At 46.6% G+C, this 26,913-nt stretch overlaps 1 protein-coding gene across 1 annotated transcript in view; it reads left to right on the top strand.

Annotated features, from left to right (window-relative positions):
- The first annotated feature begins 797 nt into the window (after window positions 1–797).
- The window catches only part of SSU72 (SSU72 homolog, RNA polymerase II CTD phosphatase), an 85,178-nt gene continuing 59,062 nt past the window's right edge, over window positions 798–26,913 (top strand). The window contains exon 1 of the mRNA XM_040428051.1: window positions 798–1,003. Coding sequence (XP_040283985.1) covers window positions 924–1,003 — 80 coding nt within the window. The 5' untranslated portion in view covers window positions 798–923. The remainder of the gene's footprint in view (window positions 1,004–26,913) is intronic.

Here is a 26,913-nt window from a genome sequence, read left to right as displayed (position 1 = left end):
GTAATTGCTACTATCGGTAACCAGTGAGGAGACTGCCCTGTTCCTCCGGGGCGTTCCTTCTCCCAGGCTGTGAGCTTTCCGCTGTGATTGGACAGCCCTAGGGTCTTCGGGTCCGCAGCTCCGCAAAAGATAGAACATGTCCTATTCTTGTCCGCAGCTTGCGGACAAGAATAGGCATTTCTATAGGGGTGCCGGGCGGGTGTGAATGAGTCCGCATCCGTTCCACAATTTTGCGCAACGGGTGCGGACCCATTCATTTTGATGGGGCCGCAGAACATGCAGACGGTACACCGTGCGCTGTCAGCAGCCATATGTCCATTCCGCAGCCCTGCAAAAATATAGAGCAAGTCTGGCGGCGGCCATGTGCGGTCCGCAAAACACTACGGCCGTGTGAACGAGCCCCAAGGTGTTACCTACGGGAAAGCATTCCTTACTGAATTCAATAGGCGGCCATTGTTCCCTGAGGTAAAAGGAATTATCTCATTACTACAGGCTTGTTGTATTCCTTACAAGTTTGGGGTCTTTTCCTTCCACACAGATTACAAAATTAGTAAAAATGAATAAATAAAAAAAATGAAGTAACAGAAGACACAACATAAGACCCGGGTGTGTCCAAGTTATAAAAATGATTCTGTTTCTAGGAGTGAGAACCGCCATAACTGCAGCTGTAGTTAAACATGTTGGGAGTCGTAGTTGTAGACAGGTGTTGCACCACACCGGGGACTCCCACATTACCTCATCCTTCTCGTCACCGCAGCCGCCCACACAAGGCCGTGCGTGACGTCACTTCCCCGCCCGGGCGCCATTTTAGTTCCTGTGGTGTCGGGGAGCAGGCGGAAGTGCCGCCATCTACTGTCAGCGGCTCCGGTGTAAGCCTTCCCTCCTCCTAGTCCACGGGTGTTACCGGGCTCGGCGCCGTCACAATGCCGTCCACACCGCTCCGTGTAGCTGTGGTGTGCTCCAGCAACCAAAACCGCAGCATGGAGGCTCACAATATCCTCAGGTAACCGCAGCTGGCCGGCGCTGCGCCATTACTCGGGGGGGACAAATGGCGACGACGAGACTCCTGTCACCGCAGCCTGCTCTCTATCGATATATGTGGCTGTCGCGATATCGAGCAGAGAGGCCGCTAGTTGCCGGTGTGTGGCAGTACAGGGCGGGAGGCCGCGGCTCTGTGCATGAGGCCGGCTCCTGCGTGGGAGATGGAGGCTATGGGTGTCCACGGGTCAGGATGCAACTCCTCCACATAACGCGTTCTATTTCCATATGGAGATGGACCTGCCCGGGGGTGACCTGGTGGAATCTGTGCCGAATCAGAAGCCACATCTTCTAGGCTGGAGAAATCCACAGGTGTCCATTAGACTACTGTCCGCCTTGTGTGGTGGCCTCACCCTCTCCTGGTGGCAGATTGGATTTCAACATGCCCGATCCTATTGTTCTCCCTAGAGAGAGGCCACCACCAGAGCTGACCCCTAGTGGCTTAAAGGGGTTGTCTCACCTCAGCCAGTAGCATTTATCATGTAGAGAAAGTTAAAGGGGTTGTCCAGAGGTGAGCCCGGACTATCCCTGTTTTCACCCCTCCAGCCCCTCTGATACAGGCATCGGAGCACGTCCACGGTGTTGTGCAGGGCAAGGGATTTTTTTGTTTGTTTTTACACTGCTAGGCGGAGGCTTCTGCCCAGCAGTGTCCCCGGTGACATCGCCTAGCGTTCCCATGGAGAGCCCGGTACGTCACCGGATCTCCCGAAAAAGCCCTAGCCCTGTGCAATTCAGTACATGGGCAAAGGGGAGCATGAAATCCCCCGATTCTCATATATGGGGGGCTGCCTGGGTGACAGTGGGGATATGTCCGGCCTCAGCTCTGAACCCAGACAACCCCTTTAATACAAGGCAGTTACTAATGTATTGTGATTGTCCATATTGCTTCCTGGATTCATTTTTCTGTTTTTCATCTGCAAGGGTTACAGCCATCGCTGCCTGTGTCTATGTGCGCTCCCGCGGTCCCGGCCACCAGAGAGGCCAGTGCTTTTTTTTTTTTCTCCTATAGTGTGCAATCATGACCACCGCAGATGGATGGCAGGGTGGTCGTAACCCCTGGATATCAGCACTTTATAATGCGATTGGAAAAATGAGTCCAGCCAGCAAAGGAAGCAATATGGACAATCGCAATACATTAGTAAGTGCCTTTATTAAAGGGGTGTTCGCTTGGTAAAAGTTATCCCCTATCCACAGTATATTCCGGAAATGGCTGAGTACAGCGCTCCGCTATTTATGGAATTCCCATAGAAATTAATGGAGCAGCCACACGCATGTACTTTTCAGGGGAGCAGCAGGGAGTACGGATCTGTGGGGGTCCCAGCGGTAGGACCCTTACCGATCTAATAGTTTTGTTCTGACCTGTGAATAGGGGATAATTTCTGCCATGCGGAACACCCCTTAACTTTATGTACATGGTAAATGTCATTTGCTGAATGGAGACAGTCCCTTAGTGACCACTAATAGGCTTTTCTACTGGCGTAAACAAAGCTGGCTATAATCGGTCATTATATGTACCCAAAATAGTGCATTAAAACTAGAACTTGTCCTGCAAAAAATAAGACCATTGATGGAAAAAAACGAGTTATATCTCTTGGAATGCGTGGTCACTAAGGGGTTAGGGTTGTCCAGCAATACGTAATTCCTACCAGGTGCCGGCGGCCTCCCCTACTGACGGGATTGTACTTACCGTCTCCCCACCGCTCCATTCTTGTGCGCTGGTTCCTGCCGAGCAAGGAAGAAAACAAACCCCGGACCGGAAGATGAAGTGGGAGCCTGAGCTGCGGTGGAGCGGGTGAGTACGATCCCGTCAGTAGGGGAGGCGCTGCCGGCACTGGTGTATTCCCGGACAACCTCTGTGACCGGCCTGTTTGGGTCTCACTGACCAAGCGGTTTTCTTTTTTTCATCGTCTCGTTCCAAGAGCTATAACTTTATTTTTTTATCTTTCCGTATATATAGCTTTGAGGGCTTGTTTTTTGCTGGACAAATTGTAGTTTTTAATGGCACCGTTTTGGGGTACAGAACTTTCTGATTAACTTTTATTAACTCTTTCTGGGAGGGAGATGGGGAAAAACAGCAATACTGCCACTGCGTTTTTTACATTATACATTTGACAGCGTTCATTTTTCGGTATAAATAACATATCTTTATTTTCTGGGTCAGTACGATTAGTGATACCAAATATATATATAATCTTTTTGCAATAAAATGCTTTATTTTATTTTCTATGGAGTTGTGTGAGGGCTTGATTTTTGTGGGACGACTGGTGTTTTTTTTTTTATTGGTATCATTTTGGAGTAAATGGCGCTTTTTGATCGCTTGTTAACCGCCTCACGTCCGCCCATAGGATATAAACGTCCTATGGGTGGACGTCTATTTCTGACAGCACGTTTTAAAACGTCCTGTCAGAAATAGCAGCTGGACGCTAATCGTGCAGCTGCTGATCGGGTTGCCCGCTGTCAGTGACAGCAGGGCAACCCAGAGATAAGGCAGGGACAGTGCCCAGGTGTCCCTGCCTTCACGATCGCTGCAGACACAGCGCTCGCCGAGCGCTGTGTCTGCAGAGCAGGAAGCGCTGTGCGCTTCCTGTTCCGGCCCGGCGGTCATGTGACCGCCGGGACCGGAGAGTGCAGGGGCTGTGTGAGGTCTCTCAGAGACCTCGATCAGCCCTGCTGTGAGGCTGTACAGCGCAGGATTGCTGCTGTACAGCCTCTATAGGGGTGCATTTCCACTGTAACTGGGGCTACTATGTCAGCCCCAGTTACAGGAGAAATCAACAGTGAAAAAAAAAAAAAAGTGAAGTAAATGTCCCCCAGAGGTCTTGTATGACCTTATGGGGGACGAAAAGTGTAAAATAAAATAAAAATAAAATAAAGTGTTGAAAAAAAAAAATAAAAAAAAGGTTCACATGTAAAAAAAAAAAAATCCCAAGTAAGGAATAAAAAAAAAAAAAAAAAAAATAATAGAAAAAATAAAATAAAATAGACATATTTAGTATTGCCGCGTCCGTAAAAACCAGCTCTATAAAAAATATCACATGACCTAACCCTTCGGGTGAACACCGTAAAAAATAAATAAAAAAAACTGTGTCAAAACAAGCAATTTTTGTCACCTTGCATCACAAAAGGTGCAACACCAAGTGATCAAAAACGCGTATGTCCCACAAAATGGTACCAATAAAACCGTCACCTCATCCCGCAAAAAATGAGCCCCTACATAAGAAAATCTCTCAAAAAATAAAAAAACTATAGCTCTCAGAACATGGACACATTAAAACATAATTTTTTGGTTTCAAAAATGCTATTATTGTGTAAAACTTTAATAAATGAGAAAAAGTATACATATTAGGTATCGCCACGTCCGTAACAATCTGCTCTATAAAAATGTCACTTGACTGAACCCCTCAGGTGAACGCTGTAAAAATAAATAAATAGAAACTGTGCTAAAACAACCAATTTTTTGGTCACCTTGCCCAATAAAGTGTTATAATGAATGATCAAAAAATCATATGTACCCAAAAATAGTACTAATAAAACTGGCACCTTATCCCCTAGTTTCCAAAATGGGGTCACTTCTTGGGAGTTTCTACTGTAAGGGTGCATCAGGGGGCTTCAAATGGGACATGGCATCTAAAAACCATGTGGAGTTCCTTTTCTTCTGCGCCCTGCCGTGTGCCCATACAGCAGTTTACGACCACATGTGGGGTGTTTCTGTAAACCGCAGAATCTGGGTAATAAATATTGAGTTTTGTTTGGCTGTTAACCATCGACGTGTTAAAGAAAAAAATTGATTAAAATGGAAAATCTGCCAAAAAAGTGAAATTTAAAAATTTGATCTCCATTTTCCTTTAATTCTTGTGGAACGCCTAAAGGGTTAACAAAGTTTGTAAAATCGGTTTTGAATACCTTGAGGGGTGTAGTTTCTACACTGGGGTCATTTATGGGGGTATCCACTATGTAGGCCCCACAAAGTGACTTCAGACCTGAACTGGTCCTTATAAAGTGGGTTTTGGCAATTTTCTTACAAATTTGAAGAATTGCTTCTAAACTTCTAAGCCTTCTAACGTCCTAAAAAAATAAAATGACATTTCCAAAATGATGCCAACATAAAGTAGACATATGGGAAATGTTAAATAACTATTTTATGAGGTATCACTTTCTGTTTTGAAAGCAGAGAAATTGAAATTTAGAAAATTGCGAATTTTTCAAATTTTTGGGTAAATTTGGGATTTTTTCATAAATAAAGGTGAAATATTTTGACTCAAATTTATGACTATCATGAAGTACAATGTGTCACGAGAAAACAATCTCTGAATGACTTGGATAAATAAAGGTGTTCCAAAGTTATTACCACATAAAGTGAGATGTCAGTTTTGCAAAATTTGGCCTGGTCAGGAAGGGGACAAAGGGCCCAGATGGGAAGTGGTTAATTATTTTTATTTTTTTTCGGTTGCAACTAAGAATAGATTAGCAATTCTGTCAGGCAGCCTTTCTTACACATCAACACCCCGCAATCGCGTTTGCGGGGTGCCGATGGTCGACACAGAGGGAGTCTGCTCCCTCTGTCAGCACATTACATTACTTGTGAGAGCCAGAGCTTAGACTAGGCAGCCGTAAAAAAAAGTGGCGGCCCAGCCTAAGGCCCTTTAGTGATTGCCGTAAAAACACGTATGGATGGTCACTAAGGGGTTAAAGGAAACATGTAGGAAACGCGCTTTGTGTGAGCGTGATTTCTTGTCCTGACCTGTGCTCCTCTGACAGCATTACAATTTATAATGCTGTGTGTCCCTGCCAGACCTGTATCTACTGAATTACACTGGCGACATTATGTCAGTATAAATCATAATGCTCTTCAATCCTCTCCGAGGAGCACAGGTCAGGGTGAGAAATCGTCACACACAGCGTGCTTCTCGCATTCAACTCGCTTGCGAGTCTGCCACAGTGAAAAAAATGGACGCCCTGAATTTTCCATGGCCTTTTTGCATCAGTGTGTGCATCTGTTTTCTAGCCGTGTGGTTTTGTATCTAACTTTACACACTCCACTCACCCGCTTTTATGTGATGGAACATGTGCTCCTCGCTGGAGGCAGTAGGACATGCGCTCCCCGTGTGATGACGTCGTGTCTTTTAGGTCCTACTGCCCCCAGTGTGGAGTCAGTGTTCATGTGAGTGCAAGTGGATCAGCAAAGTGTTGTTTTTTTTAAAGTTTTTTTAACCAGGTTCATTCTTGTCTAAAGGGCCGTTTAAAAAACCATATTGTGCCCGTGCAAGCATGGTGCGCTACCATTCATATCTATGGCCAGAGCGCTTGGTGGTGGTGGCTGGACCCGGGGAAACCCAAGATCCTCCAGCCACCACTTTCCCCGCTTCCTTCTTAGGTGCAGGTCCCACCGCTGGGACCCGCACTTATATCAGACAATGCGACTATATCCTAGCGATATGTCCCCATTGTCTCGGATGGGAATACCCCCTTTAACTATAAACCATGCCCTAGACACAAAGACCCTGCCCTCCACCGTCTGGTCCGCGGATGGGCCCTGCTCTGAGGCCTGTGGCTGTTGCTCTGTCCATTTCCAGGTGTGGACTGCACGCTGCCCTAGAACTGAGAGGCCTGGTCCAACTCTGCCATAGAAACAATGTATGCTGCATGCGGTGTCAATAAGGCCCCATGCATATTAGGGTCTATTCACACGCAAAACACGGACACTGGCAATGTGCGTTCCACATTTTGCGGACCGCACATCGCTGACACTCTCATAGAAAATGCCTTTTCTTGTCTGCAATTGCGGACGTGTGATTGGACCCTTACCCTGTTCTTTGTGGGTTCATTCATTTCAATGGGGCCACAAAAAAGTGATCATTTCAACAGGGCCGCATCTGTATGTCTGTTCTGTGACCCCGCAAGAAAGACATAAAATTTCCTTTTCTTGTTTGTTTTGCTGACATTGATGGGACATTTCTACAGGAGGTGACAAACTGGCGGCATTCACACCGTCTGTATGCAGGTTCTGCGGATCTTCGGGTTGCAGTCTGCTAAACTGATGCGGTGGTGTGCGTGAGGCGGTGCAGCTGGGAAGGCTCTGCTCATGTCTGTTATACAAGGGACGCAAGAAGTTCAGTATTTATGTGCGGACAATCTGCAGGTGTTTGTAGGGAAATCCGTGCGGTCAATCCGCATCAATTGGTGCAGATTTTTCACATGCAGATTTTATCGTCCCCATTGAAGTCAATGGAGAAAATCTGGACCGTAAACACTAAAATAAATTGACATGCTTTGTAGGGGTGGGCGATATGGCCTAAAATCTATATTGCGATATAATTTTAAGCATGTGCGATATGCGATATATATTGCGATATATTGTTTTCTATATTTGGGGGGCGAGTTTAAACTTTTTTTTACTTTTTATTTAATAACTATTAGTCTCCTTAAGGGCTAGAACGTAGAACCCTTATCATATTCACCCTAATAGAGCTCTATTAGGGTGAATAGGACTTTACACTCTCCCTGCTGCCCTGTGCTTTGTGCACACAGCAGCAGGGAGCTGATCCCCCTCCCTCCCCTAAACGGTGCCATCCACAGATCCCCCCCTCCCCTAAACGGTGCCATCCACAGATCCCCCCCCCTCCCCTAAACGGTGCCATCCACAGATCCCCCCCCCCCCCCCTCCCCTAAACGGTGCCATCCACAGATCCCCCCCCCTCCCCTAAACTGTGCCATCCACAGATCCCCCCCTCCCCTAAACGGTGCCATCCACAGATCCCCCCCTCCCCTAAACGGTGCCATCCACAGATCCCCCCCCCCCTCCCCTAAACGGTGCCATCCACAGATCCCCCCCCTCCCCTAAACAGTGCCATCCACAGATCCCCCCCTCCCCTAAACAGTGCCATCCACAGATCCCCCCCCTCCCCTAAACGGTGCCATCCACAGATCCCCCCCCTCCCCTAAACGGTGCCATCCACAGATCCCCCCCTCCCCTAAACGGTGCCATCCACAGATCCCCCCCCTCCCCTAAACGGTGCCATCCACAGATCCCCCCCCTCCCCTAAACGGTGCCATCCACAGATCCCCCCCCTCCCCTAAACGGTGCCATCCACAGATCCCCCCCCCCTCCCCTAAACGGTGCCATCCACAGACACCCCCCCCTCCCCTAAACGGTGCCATCCACAGATCCCCCCCTCCCCTAAACAGTGCCAGCCACAGATCCCCCCCTCCCCTAAAAGGTGCCATCCACAGATCCCCCCCCCTCCCCTAAACGGTGCCATCCACAGATCCCACAAATCAAATTGGCTTCTCAGGAGATATATATGTTAAAGGCATCTCATTCAGTAGTACTGCCTATATATGCCTTTAACATATATATCTCCTGAGAAGCCAATTTGATTCTAAAGGGTTAATTTAATTCATCCTGTAATGTAAACTCTGTGTCATCTGTCCCTTCTCTTATCTCTCTGCTCCTTATCACTAGAGAGCCCGACAGCCTCAGTGTAATGTAACCTGTTCTACAGTCTGACTCACGGCTCTTCTAACTCAATGAATCGAATGAGTCACTGACTGAGTCGGATCTTTAGATTCTTGTGACTCATTCGATTCCTTTAGACTCCCTGACCCTGCACTACTCCGAGGACTCGAGTCAGAGCTGCTAGTGTGCTGTGCTGGCCTCGCCCCCTCAGCTCTGGTCGGTGATTGGTTGGTGGGCGGGGAGGGGAGGGGCTGGCAGAAGCAGCTTCCACTCTAAGATCATATTACTGACTCCTCCCCAGTCCCTCCCTCAGGCTCCTGCTGCCAGCGTGAGGTGAGCGTCTCTGTCAGCATTCATTGTCTGTCTGCTGGGACTGAGAGCCGATTCAAACAGATCGGATCATTCAAGTGAATCGACTCCTCCGGTTCCCAGTGAATCGATTCAAATGAACGATTCGTTCATGAATCGGACATCACTAGTTACCGGAGCTAAGACCTAGTAAGGTATACAGTAAAGAGATCACCAATTAATAAAGTTAAAGTTACTGATTAGTTTTTAAATGTTCTACTGTCAGCGGCGTGGCCCTGTATGTTCTAACCCCCAGGCAAGCGTCCCTGTCACCATGGGAACGCCTGGGGGTTAGAATATACCATCGGATTTGAGTTTTCACGCACTCACTGAGATCGTGAAAACTCAATGATTTACTGTCAGTCCCTCCCCTCCTCCTCTTGTCATTGGTGGTCAGCGGCAGCCGCGCACAGTGGGGAGGGAGGGACTCTCTCCTTCTCCACTGTGCCGGCTCAGGATCATATCGCGGTCCGGCGATATAGGCGATATGCTCAAAATCCATATCGTGGCACAAATTTATATCGCATATCGCCTATATCGTCTATATCGCCCACCCCTAATGCTTTGGATATTAAAATCCACATCGTGTGTGAGAATTTCAATTTCTCATAGAATACTATTTACATGACCTACGGTGCGTATTTTGATTGTGTGCATTTAGCCTTAGGCCCCTTTCACACGGGCGAGTATTCCGTGCGGATGCGATGCGTGAGGGCTGTTCACATGAGCAGTGATTTTCACACATCACTTGTGTGTTGCATGAAAATCGCAGCATGCTCTATATTCTGCGTGTTTCACGCAACGCAGGCCCCATAGAAGTGAATGGGGCTGCGTGAAAATCGCAAGCAAGTGCGGATGCGGTGCGATTTTCACGCACGGTTGCTAGGAGACGATCGGGATGGAGACCCGATCATTATTATTTTCCCTTACAACATGGTTATAAGGGAAAATAATAGCATTCTGAATACAGAATGCATAGTAAAACTGCGCTGGAGGGGTTAAAAAAATTATTTAACTCACCTTAGTCCAGTTGATCGCGGCCCGGCATCTCCTTCTGTCTCCTTTGCTGAACAGGACCTGTGGTGAGCATTCATTACAGGTAAAGGACCTTTGGTGACGTCACTCCGGTCATCACATGATCTTTTACCATGGTGATGGATCATGTGATGACCGGAGTGATGTCACCACAGGTCCTTTACCTGTAATGAATGCTCACCACAGGTCCTGTTCAGCAAAGGAGACAGAAGGAGATGCCGGGCTACGTGATCAAGTGGACTAAGGTGAGTTAAATTTATTTCTTTTTTTAACCCCTCCAGCGCTAGTTTACTATGCATTCTGTATTCAGAATGCTATTATTTTCCCTTATAACTATGTATTATTTCCCCTTATAACAATCTACAGAACACCGATCCCGTTCGGGTTTGGGTACCAAACATGCACGATTTTTCTCACGCGAGTGTAAAACACATTATAATGTTTTGCACTCGCGCGGAAAAATCGCGGGTGTTCCCGCAACGCACCTGCACATTTTCCCGCAACGCCCGTGTGAACCCAGCCTTAGTGTTCTTGTTCCCCTGTGACCTGTGCCGGGTCTCTTCAGGCTCTGTTAATGGCGTGGGCTGCAAAGACTGATATTCAGTGGGATGATTTTCCTAAAAATAAGCTTATTAAGCAAATTCATTTGAATACTTGCCTAGTGCATACTGTATGTTCAGTGCGAATGCAAAGGAATGCTCCTGGTGTGAACATACCTGTAGATGAGGAGCCAGTCTTATGCCGAGTGTCTTTATGGCATAGACCTGGTTGGTGTGTGCTTCTGATAAATGTCACCTCGTGTGACATTTCATACTTCTGGGCTGTATGTAGTAAAAACACTAATGTTTTCAGCCAAGGAGGAGTATGAAATAAGATGCTGAGTTTGTTTATTTTATTTTTTTTCTTTCTAGCCATAACTTCTCCCAAGTGTCCATCTTTTGGACCCAAGTCCCTCTGTCCTTCTTTGCTCGTTAAGGGTCCATTCACATGTCCTTATGTGTTTTGCGGATCGCACATCGCCGGCACTCTCAGAAAATGCCTTTTCTTGTCCGCAATTGCAGACAAGAGTAGGACATGTTCTATTTTTTTTTTTTTGTGGATCCGGCAGTGCGAATGCAGACAGCACATTCCGGCCCCATTGAAAATGAAGGGGTCCGCAAAATTGCGGAATGGATGCGGACCCATTTTGCGGACGTGTGAATGGACCCTTAATGGTACATTTATGATATGGATCCAGAAAGTGTTTGTCTGGTTCCTCTCTGTATATTATAACCTACCTTGTATAAGAATTCATTATTTGGTGCAATTTAGATTTTTAGAAGTTTCTACATTCAGATAATTTTTGCGTCATTGTGCGCTAAGAAAGCTATTAAAGTGTATAAATATAGAGGAAAAATTTACTTTTACACCATGAACCACAAGTGTCTCTCTTTGACCGTCCCAAAAGTTGGGAGGTATGCTACAGCTCTTAGCAAAATAGGCCTGCGCTGCAGTACCAGACACCGCCACTACAGACTGTACCGAGCTGTGCCCAGGGCAGCCCTTTCAATCAGCTGATGTGGTTGGGAGTCAGACCACCCAGTAATCTGATATTGGTGGCCTTCAATGTGTAAAGGTGTTTACACAGGCCGAGGAGCAGCCGATTGCTTCCTTCCCGGCAGTCGGCTGCTTGCTCAGTGAAGGAGAGCAGTGCATTTACATGCAACGATCTCCTTCACAGTATGAAGACGAGGGGTCGCTAATGCGATTCCTCGTAGCGCTGCAATGTTTCTGGGCAGTAGATCGCAGTTCAGACAGAAACAAGAATTTAGGTGCCTGCACAAACTGGGTCAGTCTACTTTCACATCAGCAATTTGGGTTTCTGGTTTTGAGGTCCAGCAAAGGATCTCAAAATGGTTCCGTTTAGGTCCAATGTATTGTGAACGGGGTATGCTCCGTTCAGGATACTTGAGTATGCTTTCTGTTTTGTGACCAGATGTAAAATCGCAGCAAGCAGTGGTTTTGTGTCCGGTCATCGAAACGGAACAAAGTGGGTCCATTACTAAAACAATGTAGGTCAGTGGGGCCAGGTTTATATTATTATTATTTTTTTTTTTTTTAGGATTAGAAAAATTGATCAGTCACGCATTGACTTTTTTTTTGTGATGGATCCGGTTTGTTACGTTTTGCATTAACATAACTGTATGCGAACAGAACAGATGCATTCCGGAACGTTTTGGTCCTGTTTTTAGACCTTCTGCCGGATCTCAAAAACGCAGATGTGGAAGCGTTTTGCTCGTTCATTGGGTGATTGGCGGCAGATTGATGGGAACGAGCGTTTGTAGGAACGGTTGTTCTCTATAATCTGCCTGAATATCGGGCCGCGTAAATCCACCTTTAGAATATCGTGTCACATTTTGTGATGCCTTGGGAAACCCAAGTTGTTTTTCTGCACTCGGGGGATGCTGCAGAACTGATCCTCGGGGAATACAAATACTTAAATGTCAAAATTTCATATAAATTGGAGGTAGACTTTGGTTAGGCCTCATACACAAGGACATTGCTGTTTTTCAGTCCTCAAAGCGATGCTTGAAAAACGGCCTCTGTGCGTTCTGTATTTTTTTACCCTCAAAAGGACTATTCTCATCAGCAGAAGCTGACAATAGATACTCTGCCCACAGGTCTGTGGGGGAAAAATGGCTGTGGGCATGGCCGCCTTGCCTTGTGTGCACCCTTTTGCTGCCAGGGGTGTTTTTGACAACCTAAATTACAAAATAAAAATAAAATATAACCCCGGCACATTCTCAAAATGCCACTTTATTCCTACAGTCACTTTCATGCGACTTTGTGCCAGTAAACTGTAATGTTGAAATTGGTGAATAAGGGCTCATTCAGACGGCCGTATGCTATCCGCAAAAAATGCTGATCCGTTTTTTTGCGGATTAGATGCTGACCCATTCACTTCTATGGGGCTCTTTTCTATTCCACGATTCCACAAAACAAATGAAACATGTCCTATACTTGTCCGTGAAAATCAGTACTTGGCCCCATTGAAGTCTATGGGTCCGCAAAAATCCTGAATACATGCTGGATCCGGCATTAATTTCTGTGCATTAATGCCGGATCCGGTTTTGTAGTCTGCGCATGTGCAAACCTTTTAAAAATGTGAAAAAGATAAAGGATCCGTTTTTCTGGATGACAACTGGAAAGACTGATCCGTTATTGCATTTGTCAGACGGCTCTGCATCTGGATCAGTTTGTGTCCGGATTGCCGGTGATGAACTGCCTGCTGGAATCCTCTGCTGCAAGTGTGAAAGTAGCCTTATAAGTAATGACCTATAAAACACAGTGATTACAGACCTCTGGCATGCTGGTATTGGGAATTATGGTATCATTTGCCCCTGTAATCCTAATTAAAAATGATAAATTCCTAAAACCAACATAATGTGTTAACTAAAGCTGTTTTTAGACAGGTATAATATGGGTGCTTTATTACCCCCGGACTGAACATCTGACCCTACTGTAGTTGATCAGAAAATTAGTTGTAACGCCGTGTCTCTGGTTCTGATGAACCCCCGAAGGTCCGTTTGTTGCATCTACAGTAAAGGGACATGTCTGAAAAGTGACTGAAAAAACAAAGGGGCACATTTAAGAGCAGCATTTTAGACGCTAGTCTTACTAAAGGCCCTGTGCTGGTGGTGGATCCACCGAAGTTAGGCTACTTTCACACCTGCGTTTAGGTCGGATCCGTCTAGTATGTGCCCAGACGGATCCGCACCTATAATGCAAACGCTTAGATCCGTTCAGAACGGATCCGTTTGCATTACCATGAACAAAAAAAAATAAAAAATTTTTTTTTTTTTGCTCATGATAATGCAAACGGATCCGTTTTGACTTTACATTGAAAGTCAAAGGGAGACGGATCCGTTTGAAAATTGAGCCATACTGTGTCAACTTCAAACGGATCCGTCCCCATTGACTTACATTGTAAGTCTGGACGGATCCGTTTGCCTCCGCACGGCCAGGCGGACACCTGAACGCTGCAAGCTGCGGACAAACGGAGCCAGACTGATGCATTCTGAGCGGATCCGCATCCATTCAGAATGCATTAGGGCTGGACGGATCCGTTCGGGGCCGCTTGTGAGCCCCTTCAAACGGAACTCACAAGCAGAGCCCCGAACGCTAGTGTGAAAGTAGCCTTATGAAGAAGCGCATCCAGCGCCAGTTGTAAATGTAAGACCGCTTCCTTACTGTCTTACATTCAGACCTTTCTCTACGCCTGAGACAGGCATAGAACATGGTAAATATACCGGGGCTGCCCCCTTCCACGCCCAAAAATTTTGACCTTGAGTGAGCCGTGCAAAGTCGCAAATAGCGGCACAACTAACTGTTGCGCTGCCATCTGCCCCTGAAATACTCCTAATTTAGGCATATTTCGGTATAATAACCCCTAAAACCTACAGTAATTGAAAATTAAAAATTTTGCCCACTGTCGGTGAGCATTTTCGGTCTGTCAGAAGCACAGGAGTCGGACCCCCCCAGCAGCTGTGGGATTTGCTACAGTCGGCATGATACCTGTGACAACTTACCAGGACCTTGAGTCACTCCCAGCCCTTCTAGCGGCTGTCCATGCTGCACACAGCGCTTACTCTGGATATTAGCTGGTGGTCATAATAATTTGACTCTACTGTTCATTAGATATTCCTCTTTGATAATCATCACTATTATTGCAATGTGTAACAAGTAGTGCTAGAGAAGGGATCTGTAGATTTTGCTCTTTAGGTTGTGTATGGCTAAGATGGGGCAATGTAAAATGTTAACATTTTGATATTCCGGCGACCATCTAGGTCATGGCCTCAATAAACAGTCTAATTAGGTACAGAGGGGTGATTATATGAGCAAGCGTTAATCTTTCTGGGCAAAAGATGAGTAACGGCTGCAGGTACTCAAGATTTATCAGGGCTAGTGCCATGATCCTGGTCTTGTGGTGTGTGTGTGTTTGTTTTTTTTTGTGAATGGCATGCACACGGATAGGCATGGGGCACACATATTTGTGTGCTGGAGCACCAAGAAGGGAGTGAAGGAGCCGGCATCCCAGTGGTGGGCCGCAGTTAAGTATGCTTCCCTTTTGACTATCTGGCCAGGAGGGAGTTTGCCAAAAGGTGGCTAACTCCTTTAAAGGGTAGTCCTCCTTAGGCCTCTTTCAGACGGGCGTTGCAGGAAAATGTGCGGGTGCGTTACGGGAACACCCGCGATTTTTCCGCGCGAGTGCAAAACATTGTAATGCGTTTTGTACTCGCGTGAGAAAAATCACGCATGTTTGGTACCCAAACCCGAACTTCTTCACAGAAGTTCGGGCTTGGGATCGGTGTTCTGTAGATTGTATTCTGAATACAAAATGCCTAGTTAAATAGCGCTGGAGGGGTTAAAAAAATAAATAAAATTTAACTCGCCTTAATCCACTTGATCGCAGAGTCGGCATCTCCTTCTGTCTTCATCTTAGCTGTGTGGAGCAACAGGACCTGTGGTGACGTCACTCCGGTCATCACATGATCTTTTACCATGGTGATGAATCATGTGATGACTGGAGTGATGTCACCACAGGTCCTGTTAAGCAAAGGAGACAGAAGGAGATGCCGGGCTCTGCGATCAAGTGTACTAAGGCTAGCTAAATTTTAATTTTCCATATCATCACCACGACGGCCATACAAGGAGATTGACCCCTGACCTCTGTAGGGGCAGGAAGCAGAGAAAGGTTTAAATGTTCCCCTCCCACCACCAAACACCAGTGTTTCCTGTCCCTACAGAGGACAGGGGCGGAGAAAGGTCTCCGCAGGCAGCTGCCGTGGAGATGAAGGTCCAGAAGTGGAATGGAGTCGCGTACCTGCTTTTGCGGGCCCCACCTGTCTGCCCGCGGTCTCGTACTAACGCCGGACAGGGGGGGGTGGGGAGAGACTCGCCTCCGGTTGATCTGGGGCCTGCTCCCGGAGCACGGTAATGCCCGCTGGTTCATTGAAACCATGCCGGCTTGTGCACCCAGCGCCGTGCGGCGCTATACAAATTTGTCACTTCCGGGTAGCCGGACGTTTCCGGAAGTGACGCGGACGGAGGGGGCCGGCTTCAGGAGGCGGGAAGATTCAAATGGATTCTCCTGCCTGCAGCGTCCTGCGGTGAGTACCTACCTGATTTCGGCTGTACTTCAGGATGTCTGCTTCTGAACACACCGAGGCCTCTACTCTACCGTCCGTAAGTTCCCCATAGGGGAGAGTTTTTCTTCCTCTCACTGGAGCACATTTTAATGGGGTTTTCTCTCTTGGTTTTTCCAGACTGCAAATGAACCTCTGAGAAAACCCAAGAAGTCATTGAAGTGTATCTCATGCCTCAAACGACTTCCTGATGACTACCCTAAGAAACTGTGCAGGGTTTGCATTACTAAGATTGTCCGGGAGGAACAACCGTCCCTCATGGACGAGATTAAGTCCATGATGCAGGAAGAAATTTAAATCCTCTTTTGCGGCTTTTTCCTCTCTTCAAACAGTGAAGCCTGTTTCGGAGCCCCCCGCTAAACGCCACAAATCGGACGATGATGTTTCATCCGACTCTGAGGTTTATGGGGGTTCAGCTTCCTCCTCTAAACATATGGAGGATGAAGATAAGCTCTCTGAACGGGATTTTTCAGAAAACAGAAGGAAAATTTATTTCTCCTCTGAGGATATGCCCGAGCTTTTAAAAGCAGTCAGAGCTACTATGGGAGTAGAGGAGGTTCCCTCTACGCCGTCAGTACAAGATGAGATGTTTGGAGGTCTCAGGGTAAAGAAATCCAGAGTCTTCCCTATTAACGAGAACATCAAGGGGATGATTTTGGATGAATGGGCAGATCCGGAGAAACGGCTAGGCGTCGCCAGATCTTTCCAAAACCGGCTTCTTTTTGATCAGGAAGAAGCTAGGACATTTAATACCATCCCTAAGATTGACGCCCAGGTAGCTAGGGTCAATAAGAAAACCAGCCTACCATTTGAGGATGCTTCTCAGCTCAGAGATCCGCTGGATAGAAAGGCTGACGGCCTGCTGAGAAGATCCTGGGAAGCGGCCATGCTCACGCTTAAATCAAACATAGCAGCCACTTCGGTGGCCAGATCTATGTTCATCTGGCTCTCTGAATTAGAGAATAGGGCCTCCGATGATTCCTCTACAAATAAAAATCATGAGCGCCATTCCCCTGTTAAAATCCGCTACAGCCTTTTTGGCAGACGCTTCCGCGGAGTCAGTGCGTTTTTCAGCAAAGGATGCGGGTCTGTCCAATGCAGCTCGCCGTGTCTTGTGGGTGAAGTGCTGGTCAGGGGACAAAGTATCTAAATCCAGATTATGTGGCATCCCTTTCTCTGGAGAATATGTTTTCGGACCTGAACTAGAGAAAATCCTAGAGAGGGCCTCCTATAAAAAGAAGGGTTTTCCGGAGGAGAAGGTCTATAAAAGGAAGTATCCCTTTCGTGCCCCTTCCAACCAAGGTAGTCAATACACGGGGAAGGGCAAGTCGGGCCGTTTCAGTTACCCCAAAGGGGGGAGAGGTAGGGCTCCCGCTTCTGCTCCCCAGAAAGGAAATGGAAACCAGTGACATCCGGGTGGGGGGGAGATTGAGGATGTTTTTTCCCCGCTGGGAGGAAATATCCTCAAACTCCTGGGCTCTGAGGATTGTAGGGTCGGGTTACAGAATACAATTCTCGGACCCTCCCCCAAAGAGATTTTTAGTCACCAAGGTTGCGGTCCCAGACTTCAATCATCCCATTTACGTGGGCATCCGGGAATTACTCGCAAAGGGGGTAGTGGTGAAAGTACCTCTATCCGAACAGGGAGGGGGTTTCTATTCCAACCTCTTCCTAGTGAAGAAGGAGGGATCCTACCGCACAATTATAAACTTAAAGCGCCTGAACAGATACATTACTTATCAAAAATTCAGGATGGAGACCCTAAGATCTATAGTCCCTTTGCTCCAGAGCAATTCAGTAATGTGCTCGGTCGATCTGACCGACGCCTATTATCATGTACCAATACATCCCAGCTCTCAACGTTTCTTAAGGTTCGCGGTCAGAGACCATCACGGCAGAATCCTTCATTACCAATTCACCTCTCTCCCCTTCGGCATATCATCAGCCCCTCGAGTTTTTACAAAGCTAATGATCGAGGTAGTGGCTTATCTAAGAAAGAAAGGTCTGACAGTCTTTCCTTACTTGGACGACTTTCTGATTTCAAACAGTTCCGCTCCTCTCCTGCTGAGAGATCTAAGTTTCTTCCGTAAAACTCTAGAAAGTCTGGGCTGGTTGATCAACATAAAAAAATCTCAGCTAGATCGGACAACAAAGATCCAGTTTCTGGGGGTTATACTGGATTCCCAGAAACGGATAACCTGCTTACCTCAGAGCAAGATACAGGACATCCAAAGGAAGATCTCTATCTTCAACTCAAAGAATCTCTGTTCCATCAGAGACTCAATGAGTCTACTGGGGATCCTTATATCCTGCATACCATCCGTTCAGTGGTGTCAGATCCATTTTCGAACCCTACAGATGTGGATCCTCAGGGTTTGGGACAGAAGAGAATCTTCCTTAGACCAAAGGGTGATCATCCCTCAGAGGATAAAGAACTCCCTTCTTTGGTGGAAGGACAGGCTAAAGATCTCCAAAGGGGTGCAGTGGTCAAGAAACCCCTATGCCCAGATCACCACAGATGCAAGCCAGTACGGTTGGGGAGCAAAGGTCGGAGAAGTTTATTACCAGGGAGTCTGGCCCAGATCTGTCAGCCTCCAGTCATCAAACCTTCGAGAATTAAGGGCAGTCTGGAAGACTCTAAGACAAGCAAAAGTTCATCTTCAGGGCCATCATGTAAGAGTCCTGTCAGACAACACGACAGTGATAAGGTATTTAAACCATCAGGGAGGCACAGGTTCGTGCAGCCTGCTGGAATTGTCGGCAAAAATATTCGCCTGGGCCGAAGCGAACATCCGGTCAGTATCTGCAGTCCACCTGAAGGGGTCCCTAAATGTGGAAGCAGACTACCTAAGCCGGGCAAGAATAGATCACTCGGAATGGTCCTTAAACGAGGTGGTCTTCCTGATGATAGGGGACAGGTGGGGGAGACCTACAATAGATCTCTTTGCCACTCGAGCAAACTCAAAATTACCATTTTTTTGTTCCCTACATCCCAGAGACAGCCCGAGTTTCCTGGACGCTTTCTCTCTCAGATGGAACCGAGGTCTCCATTACGCTTTCCCTCCTCTTCCATTAATACAGAGGGTGGTACAGAAGATCATACAGGACGGTACTTCAGTCATTCTGGTGACACCCTACTGGCCAAAGAGGAGCTGGTTCCCAATCCTGTGGAACCTTGCCAGCGAAGGTCCTTGGATTCTACCAAAAAGACGAGACATCCTTCATCAGGGTCCGATCCTACACCCGGACTTCCTCAACCTAGCAGCCTGGATCCTGAGACCCAGATCCTAAAGCGTCAGGGTCTATCAGATGCGGTAATTTCAACTCTAAAGGCTTCCAAAAAGAAGGTGACCTTTTCAATTTACCTAAAGATCTGGAAGCGTTTCTGCTCATGGTCAGGTTTGCCTTCACCGAATACCTCATCCCCAAACATCCAGATGATTCTGGATTTTCTACAAAGAGGTTTCGAGATGGGATTAAGACCATCCACACTCAGGGTACAAGTATCAGCCCTTAGTTGCTTTTACGACACCGAGCTGGCAAGCCATAGGTGGATAAAACGCTTCATGAAGGCAACAACAAGGCTACGTCCGACCCTAAAGTCTCATGTACCTTCCTGGGATCTAGATATCGTCCTTAGGGGGCTATCGCATCCTCCATTTGAACCTCTGAATGACTGCTCTTTGAAGCACAAATCCTACAAGACTGCATTCCTGGTTGCCATCACCTCAGCCAGGAGAATAAGTGAACTACAGGCCTTTTCAGTTAGAGAGCCTTACCTACAGGTCCTAGATGACAGGATAGTCCTAAAACTAGACCCGTGTTTTCTACCAAAGGTGGTCTCGAAATTTCATAAGGACCAGGAGATCACCCTCCCTCCCTTCCTTGTTTAATAACCCATCTAATGATTGGGAATCTACCCTTCATTTACTTGATGTCAGACGGGCAGTACTGGATTATTTAGAGACCACTAAGGACTTTAGGAAGTCAGATTGCCTCTTTGTCCAGTTTGGAGGAAGGAACAAGGGTCAGAAAGTTTCCAAGTCCTCCATTGCTAGATGGATCAAAGCTACCATCACCTCCTGTTATTCCCTACAGAATCTTTCTTGCCCTGGCGATATCAAGGCCCACTCTACCAGGGCAATGTCGTCTTCTCAGGCAGAAAGAGCGGGTGTCTCCCTAGAGGAGATCTGTAGGGCAGCCACTTGGTCCAGTATCCATACTTTTGCCAAACATTATAGGTTGGATCTTTTTAAAAAGACTGACATGGCCTTCGGACAAGGGGTTCTTCAGTCTGTGTCCCACCCATAGATTCATATTTGATATACCTCCTTGTATGGCCGTCGTGGTGATGATATGGAAAGCCGGAATTAGTACTTACCGGTAATTCATTTTCCATGAGATCACCACGACGACCCGTATTTCCCTCCCTATTGTTACCCGGGGGTTGATATGATGAAATATCTTCTCCTGTTTATTTATTTTTTCACGTGTGTAGCCACCACCCTTTACTCTGATATTTTGGAAGCACTGGTGTTTGGTGGTGGGAGGGGAACATTTAAACCTTTCTCTGCTTCCTGCCCCTACAGAGGTCAGGGGTCAATCTCCTTGTATGGCCGTCGTGGTGATCTCATGGAAAATGAATTACCGGTAAGTACTAATTCCGGCTTTTTTAACCCCTCCAGTGCTATTTAACTATGCATTCTGTATTCAGAATGCTATTATTTTCCATTATAACCATGTTTTAAGGGAAAATAATGATCGGGTCTCCATCCCGATCGTCTCCTAGCAACCGTGCGTGAAAATCGCACCGCATCCGCACTTGCTTGCGGATGCTTGTGATTTTCACGCAACCCCATTCACTTCTATGGGGCCTGCGTTGCGTGAAAAACGCAGAATATAAAGCATGCTGTGATTTCCACGCAACGCACAAGTGATGTGTGAAAATCGCCGCTCATGTAAACAGCCCCATAGAAATGAATGGGTCGGTATTCAGTGCGGGTGCAATGCGTTCAACTCGCGCATCGCATCCGCGCGGAATACTCGCCCCGTGTGAAAGGGGCCTTATAGCAGTAGGTATAAAATTAGTATGAAAGCTCTATGGTTCTCTTGATGGGTCTAGATAAAGATGCCCGCCGATCAGCATTGCAATTAACAGTGTAATGTGTGATCCTAATAGTTCAGTCACTACAGGAGGACTCTCCCTTGTCTCAGACAGACCATCACTGTGACAGTCAATGTATTACACCTTGGGGGAGGGGACATGCATGGTGGGGCTGATGGCACGGGGGGGGGGGGGGGGGGGGGGGGGGGGGGCTGAATATATATATGCATAGTTTCCAACTTTCTATATAGAAATGGGTATATCACAGTTCAGTGCTGCCACCTGCTGACCTGAACTTTAATATACAGGTAATGAGCCTAGTACAGGCTCCTTACCAGCACAGAACCTGATCTCGGCTGGGAAACCATTCTTGCCCCGGAAGTGCATGCTTCCTGGTTTTAGCGCTGTGGTCACATCTGAGGGGTTAAATGTATGCGGTTGTCATTTCCGCCAATCGCGGACATTAGTCGCGGGTGTCTTTCTTAAACAGCAGGCTCCTGGCAGCTATGGCGCTCGCCCAGCTCTGAAGCGGGCACTGTCTGTAAAAACAGTACATGTACGGCAGATGTCGGGAAGGGGTTAAACAGTGGGTTCCACTGCATTGGTTACCCAGCAATAATTGGCACTGGCAGCCCTCCATCATAGAATCTGCATTTTCATCCTCTGTGCTCACATCTGCATCAGAGGATCCAATATTCAGTCAAAAGTAGCCAACAGAATACTCCTGTGTGCACGACTCTTGTCTGGTAAAATGCCGGACTCCCTAACGGAAACCTGATGTGGACCCCATTCTGTCTGTGGAGTTCGCCTCGCGCCATTATTGTCAGTCATGTGCCAGATCTGGTGTTCCTATAATGTAGCAGAAGAATGGACATGATTAGCCCTGATGATGCCTGTACCCACTAACCATTACGCATCGTCCATTACCTGTACACTCATCCAGGCAGGAATATTGGTTTTATAGCAGCTTTATTTACATGGGATATGTTTTAATTTTTTAACTTCCTTCGTTCCAGATCTGTGGATCCCGGAGGACTGGGAGTGACGAATTTCAGTTCATTTATTAATTTATTTATTTTTAAATCAGAAAATTTTTAACTATTTTCCCTTTAAACAAAAATAAACATGGAATATGAGCAGCGGATACAATAATGGGTACAAGTAATCTATTTGAACCTGTAGAAATTTATCTAGACATTTTCCAGAAGTAATAACCATTCATCCATATTTTAATATTAACAGTAACTACCCCACCCCGGCGATGAAACGGGCACAGCAACCACAATAAAGGTATATTGTATTGGAACACCAACAGACAAACTCTTGATACATAAGTATGGGCTTCATGTCCAACCTCATCAAGACGGTGTTGCTTATCCACCTCCAACCGGGTCTACACACCTATTCTCCATTCTACATTGTGGGATTCATATGAGGAAGTCCTGCATCTACACCAAACTCTGCCACCCTACTTCCCGAAAAAAAGTTCCACAGCAATGAGCCCTGTTATACCACAATGGACCTACATTCAACCCATTTGTCCCATATTTTGTTTAAAGAGGACCTTTCACCGATCATGACAGTGTGAACTAAGTATCATGACATATAAAGCAGCGCCCAGGGATCTCACTGCACTTACTGTTATCCCTGGGCACCGCTCCGTTCTCCCGTTATGTCCTCCGGTATGTTTGGTTATAGTAGGCGGAGTCTGTCCTTGTTCTGTGGGCGTCTCCTTCTCCTAGGCTGTAGCGCTGGCCAATCGCAGCGCAGAGCTCAGTCTGGGAGGTGTTTTTTTTTCTCCCAGGCTGTGAGCTCTGCGCTGAGAATCTGCTGAAACAGTGGGACTGTTGTGTATGTAAGAGACATAGATTTCGCCTGAGCCTGGAATGCGTGCCGTACCTGCAAGAATTGGTAAAAGGCCGTATGAGGCAGGGCAAAGTCATCCCTGAGCTGTTCATATGATTTGAATGGCCCATCTCTCTGCAGCTGATACAGAAATTTCACACCTTTCCGTTCCCATGGCGAAAACCCTTCTAAGCAAAATATCTCAGGCAGTAGGGGATTTTTCCGCAGGGGGGGTGACCTGAGTAAATCCCTGTACAGACAGCAAATCCCGACACTTATGCCAAATCTTGTGTATCAGAGTAAGTGTAGGGTGTCTCCCCAACTTATCGGAGAGCCCACTTTGTTCCAATAGGACAGGGGTGCACTACCTGCGGCCCGGGGGCCACATGTGGCCCTCAATACCATTGTGTGGCCCCCAAACATCTGGTAAAAGAAATGTAGGTCTAGTCTTATGGCTTCTTACATGTATCTTTTATGTATTCTCCTATTAGATGGGAGTCCTATACCTGTAACTAGACATTTATAGTATATACTGTATGTTCAATATACCAAAAATACAGTATTTCAGTTGGTAATACCCCTTTAAGCTTTTTATTTTCGGCCATTGGAATTGGTTCAGGTTGACAATGTGGCCCCTAACCAGAAAAGGTTGTGCACCCCTGCAATAGGACCACCGGTGAGTCTTCTATAATGTGTGCTATTAGCCGGGCAGATGCGATATCCCCTGGGGTTCTCCCCCACCCCCTCAGCTGCTGCAACTGAGAGGATATATAATATTGCCATGGATTTGGAATGGATAGACCCCCTGCTGCTTTTCCTCTCTGTAAAATATCTAGCCGGATCCTGGCTCGTGTCCTATGCCAGATCAAGCTTCTAAATAGTCTATCTATCTATCCTGAAAAAAAATTGTTGGGGAATTGTGCAAGACATACATAAGCTTTGGCATGAGAATCATTTTAAGGAGATTGCTCCTCCCTATCTCAGACATTGGTAGTTTGCACCACGCATTATTTTTTTTTTCACCCATTTTATTCATAAGCGACTCTTATTGTTTTTCACGTAGTGCCCAATGTTTGTTGAGACCACAATTCCCAAGTACGATACTTAAATTCGTGGACAATCTGCAGCTGAGTGTTTAAAAGGGAGAAATCAACAGGGGTCTGATCCAGTGGACACAGAATGGACTTGTCCTAATTTATGCGAAGACCAGACCTGTCTCCAAAATCCTGTATAAGAGACATGATGGTGCCCAGCGACTGCTTCACATTTCCCACATATATGAGCATGTCATCTGCGTAAAGAGACACTCTCTCCTCTTTAGCTCCCATTGGGAAACCCACCATTTTTTCGAGGATCGGAGTAAACACTCAAGCGGTTCAATCGCAATGGTGAATAAAAGGGGGGATAACGGGCACCCCTGATGTGCCTCTGCCCAACCCAAATACCTCCAATGTACCACCGTTAGCTTTAATCCTAGCTCTGGGACCACTGTATAGTAGTTGAACCCAGGATATATATGTGTTTCCAAAGCCCATGACACGTAATCCTTCCCAGAGATAGTTCCATTCCACGCTATCAAAGTCTTTGGCTGCATCCAGAGATGGTATGGCCGATCTCCCACAGATTCTGCCCTCCTCTGGATATTAAGAAATGGCCTCCTGAGGTTTATCGAGGTGGATTTGTCAGGCATGAATCCTGCCTGATCATTATGGATGATAGTCGAGATAACACCGGAGTTTAATAGGGAGATTGGTCTATACGAATCGGGGAGAGTCAGGTTTTTCCTATATTTTGGTACTACAACCACCACTGCCTTCATTGAAGCTGGCAATTTCCCGTTTTAAAAAGCATAATTAAAGACAGATAGTAGTTGTGGTAATAATATTTTAGTATAGTTAAAAAAAAAACACTCTGCCGGTAAACCATCCATCCCGGGAGCCTTTTCATTCAGGAGTGATTTAAGCGCCGTATCTAGTTCGGTTACTGTCAGGGGCTGGTCTAGATGGGCCGCATTGCCCTCTGAAGGCTTCGGTATGCGGATCCCAGCAAGATAATCTAATATTTTGGGAGTCTACTGTCTACTTGATTTGATATAGAGTTTGGTAGTACGTGTGGAATATTGCCAGGATACCCACGTCAGCAGTGGCCAGAGGACCATCAGTTCCCCGTATGGACAGAATTTTTGATGGGCCATCCTGTGCCCTGACGACCCTGGCCAGAGCTTTCCCCAGCCTCAAAATATTTCTGTTTAAGAAAGAAACCTCTATGATCGCATTACGGAGTAGATATTCCTTTAAATCTGTCTGCGCCTTCACAAACGACACCTCATGTTCCTGCGAGGGATGTACAACAAATCTCTTTTCCAATTCCCCGACTAGGTCCTAAAGCTGTTTTTGAATTTCCCTGGTTTTTGTTATGGCGTCTAATCCACTGAATGTATAAACCACGGATGAATGCTTTACATGCATCCCGCACTACTTCCACAGATGCCGATCCTATATTGGTGAAAAACTCCCTTATCTCCCCTATAATGCCCTCCTCCCTATCCACCAGCTGCATCCAAAAAGGGTTAAGTCTCCACGCACCCCCCCCCCCCCCCCCCCCCAATAGATTTCCCCACACCCAGCTGAAGAACTACATGTATAGGGGAGTGGTCAGATAGGTGACGTCTGCTACTAGAGACATCATATCTGGGGATCCAACAGCAAAATCAATTCTAGATAGAGTGGTGAGAGCTGGAAAAGCATGAAAACTTGCACGCATTCGGATTCCTAACCCGCCAGATATTATGTAGGTCTAGTTCCCGTAATACAGTGGCAAAGTTAGTTTCTCTATCTGTACTCGACCCTCCCATCCTATCCATCTTTGCAGAAGGACATGTATTAAAGTCACCTATTAAAATGGGACATATAGACAGCTCCTCAACAAAGACCATGATCTCTTAAAACACTACACTGCTATAAGGAGGAGGGAAACGTACCGCTACCAGGACAAAGCTGATGTGGTGACAGGTACAATGCAAGCACAAATACTTCCCCATAGGGTCTATACGAGACGAGTGACCTATAAAAGGTATAGATCTGTGCACTAGGACACTCTCTCCCCTTGAATGCGTGGAAAGTGTGGAGTGGTAAAGGTGACCCACCCATGGTTTCTGTAATAAATTAGTAGTGGAAACCAGGTGTGTCTGAGAGACGGATCACGGCAGGCTGATATTGTAACACTAAAAATCGCAGCTCGCTTTGTTGCGTCTCCTAATCCCCTTACATTCCACCCTACTATTTTAATTTTATCAGCCATAATCCCCACATTGGTACATAAGTTCAGAAGAACCATCCCGGGGGCTCTGGTGTTCCCTCCGCCATCTACCCCAATCTCAAATTTGTATTGTGCCCATTTCATCGCCAGTCCCGCCTGATCCCAAACCCCATAATATCATAAAATACAAATATTCAGTTGCCGGAGCATATACCAAACAGCAGCCTAACATACACTGCTTAAAAAAATAAAGGGAACACAAAAATAACACATCCTAGATCTGAGTTAATTAAATATTCTTCTGAAATACTTGGTTCTTTACGTAATTGAATGTGCTGACAACAAAATCACACACAAATATAAAAATGGAAATCAAATTTTTCGACCCCTGGAGGTCTGGATTTGGAGTCACACACAAAATTAAAGTGGAAAAACACACTACAGGCTGATCCAACTGTAATGTCCTTAAAACAAGTCAAAATGAGGCTCAGTAGTGTGTGTGGCCTCCACGTGCCTGTATGACCCCCCTACAACGCCTGTGCATGCTCCTGATGAGGTGGTGGACGGTCTCCTGAGGGATCTCCTCCCAGACCTGGACTAAAGCATCTGCCAACTCCTGGACAGTCTGTGGTGACGTTGGTGGA

The sequence above is a fragment of the Bufo bufo genome, chromosome 1 (assembly GCF_905171765.1).
Source record: "Bufo bufo chromosome 1, aBufBuf1.1, whole genome shotgun sequence".
Taxonomy (NCBI): domain Eukaryota; kingdom Metazoa; phylum Chordata; class Amphibia; order Anura; family Bufonidae; genus Bufo; species Bufo bufo.
The sequence above is the reverse complement of the archived record's forward strand: the minus strand, read 5'-3'. Positions and strand labels throughout refer to the sequence as shown.